The sequence below is a fragment of the Solea solea genome, chromosome 11 (assembly GCF_958295425.1).
Source record: "Solea solea chromosome 11, fSolSol10.1, whole genome shotgun sequence".
Taxonomy (NCBI): Eukaryota; Metazoa; Chordata; class Actinopteri; order Pleuronectiformes; family Soleidae; genus Solea; species Solea solea.
The window spans coordinates 1427264-1429848 of NC_081144.1; the positions used below are offsets into that span (position 1 = coordinate 1427264).

A 2585-nucleotide genomic window follows, 5' to 3' on the forward strand; every position below is an offset into this window, starting at 1 on the left:
CTTTTATTTATATGTACAGGTTATAACATTGACAATATAACATTGTCTCATTTTCAACCAAGAAACGTATAAGATAAACTATATGATCTCTATATATTAGTATTTATCTGTTTTTTAATCTTTAAATGACTCTGACAAGTTGCACACAGCTTTGCTCATTTGAAAACGTGTGACCTCAGTTCTACAATTGTTAAGATAAAAGATTTAATGATGAATAATATTTTTCATGTTTAGAGATTAGAAGTTCTGTTGAATCACAGTCAACAGTGTCATTTGATTTTTGTTTTATTTCAGTTAGCCTGCATATATTTTAGGACAGGGAAAGTCTTAAAGGCAAATGCAGTCCAGTTCATTACTACTTGATTCTGGATTAATAATGTTTCCATGATAAAAAATACAAAATGCAATTTTATTTTACATTTTCTCTTATAGAGCAACACTACGTTCAGTGAAGGAGCAGACCCTGAGCTGAGGAGATGCGACTCGGAGACAAAGGGGAGCTACGCAAAGCTTGTGTCCCATCTGCAGGGACACCAAAAGACAATGGTGGAGTACGGTGGTAAGTCCTAAATTATCAAATATTTTTTCATTTCAACGCTGAAAGGCTTTAAATTCCCCATGAGCCTTATGTATTATTAAATGTGATGTTATTTCTGTTTGTCCTGACCATGGATAACTGTGACCATCAAACTATTCAACTCGTCCATTTGAGTATCAGAAACTCAAAATAAGTAAAGTAAAGTAAACTAATGCTGGAGCCATTTCATCTATGTGTACTGTACTTCATGTGTGTAGAATCTTAAGTCAATGTGTATTTTATTTTCACTCTTGTTGAGAATTTAGATATTGAGAAAAAGTTTCAAGATTCCTGCATTTTTATAGATGCCCCTGATAATATTGATTGTTCTCAGAAGTAATGTAACAATTTGCCTCTCAGACAGGCTTATCTGTATATCCATTAAGGGCAGTGATGTTACTGTGGCCAAACAAGTTGCCAGCCAGGATGACGCCTCTTATCAGAGGAAGTGCAAATAATCAGGGAAAGAAAATGTCTTATTCAAAGTTCTTAATCACATGTATTCAGTGTTGCATATTATGTGTAATTTAATTTTAGGAAAGGGCCCAACAAGCCCAACAGAAGCGACGCGAGGCATGTTGTCTGTTAACCAGTGTAATCACAGAGGATCAGGGCATGCTGCAACACCTTAAAGTGAGTGACAATGGCATTTAGTGTGGTGTTTGTGTATTTGTATATGAATACCCAAACTAAAATCCTATACAATTTTTACAGAACATCATCACAGGCAACACGGTGTCTCCTTGGGCCAAGAAACAGGACAGGGTCATCCTTCTTTTTGAAGATGATGAACAAGTGGACAAAGTCATGCACTTCTTGTCTGAAGTACTCGAACGTACTGAGACAGACAAGAAGTCTGCAGATCCAGTGGCATTCGTAATGGATGTACTTTTGCCAGAGGTGAGATCTCAGACACTGACACTGATTTGTAGACTACATGTTTTATATGACTGCATATGTCTGTCTCCTTTTAACACATGGTCACTGTCTAACACAATCTTCTGTCTAAATCTTAATCTTCATGCCACAGGCAACAGTATACGCCCTCGGAGCTGTTCACTCCATCTCCCTGGACAAAGCCAAGGAGATGTACATGCGTGGCACAGAGTTTGACTCAAGGTAAGCCGGATAGTTTAGGAAACTGTTAATCCAATTTTCAGTTTATATCTTATTATGTATTTGAGTGTCTTTAACGACTTAATTATTTTGCTATATCATTTTGTCTTGTCAGCGACATAACCCAGCTTGGGGAACAGCTTCAGAGCCACATTTCCTCAAAAGCGAGGCAGAAACTGGATAGCTTCCTGAGCAATTACAAGAAAGCCTTGGAGTGTGAGGAATTCCTCAGGTGCCTGTAATCCCTGGGTAGTGAATGTGTCTGCTGGATAGTCTGTTGTGTATAAAATAAAGAAAATATATCATTCATCACTTGTATTCATTACATGGATTTGAAAGTTATACAACTTTCTGTGCAGAATCAAGGGTTTCAGTGCATTTGTTTTACTTTCATCAAAAGACCTACTGATGTCCAGCTGGCTGGGTTTGATTCAGATACCAATGTTTAACATATCTTCCTGGAAATAGGTCACATCTCCTTAATGACATACTCAGCAGATCTTGTCTACTTAACTTCTGTCTACCACCACCTGGACCACACCAGCACAGAATTTTAGGAGGGTTTCTTTCAGGTTAAAAACCTAATCAAGTAGACTTTTATTAGTTCTAATTGTTGTTCTGTCCAGTTGAACAACATGTCAAACTACAGACTAAAAAGACATTCAATAAATGTAGGCCTATATTAAACACACCTTTTTGTAACATACAGGTTGCCATGATGTTGGAAGTTTGCAAAAACAAATGAAATTATTCAAAGTGTGTGTTCAAAGTGGAATTTGTGATATTATATTGTATAAACGTGATATTATATTGTATAAACGTGATATTATGTTGTATAAACATTGTATAAACGTGATATTATATTGTATAAACGTGATAATTATATTGTATA

General features: G+C 36.1%; 1 protein-coding gene across 1 annotated transcript; it reads left to right on the forward strand.

Moving 5' to 3' along the window:
* The first annotated feature begins 242 nt into the window (after nt 1–242).
* LOC131468176 (PWWP domain-containing DNA repair factor 3A-like) lies at nt 243–1723 on the forward strand. The gene is made up of 4 exons (XM_058642164.1): nt 243–559; nt 1115–1210; nt 1292–1477; nt 1608–1723. The coding sequence occupies exons 2-4, from the start codon at nt 1193–1195 to the stop codon at nt 1698–1700; spliced, it is 297 nt and encodes a 98-aa protein (XP_058498147.1). The 5' UTR covers nt 243–559; nt 1115–1192; the 3' UTR covers nt 1701–1723.
* The last annotated feature ends 862 nt before the right edge of the window (nt 1724–2585 follow it).

Bases quoted from the DNA above. Each gene is read 5' to 3' on its own strand.
- LOC131468176 (XM_058642164.1), top strand. The intron at 1,478-1,607 runs GTGAGATCTCAG...TTCATGCCACAG, and splicing joins TGGATGTACTTTTGCCAGAG to GCAACAGTATACGCCCTCGG.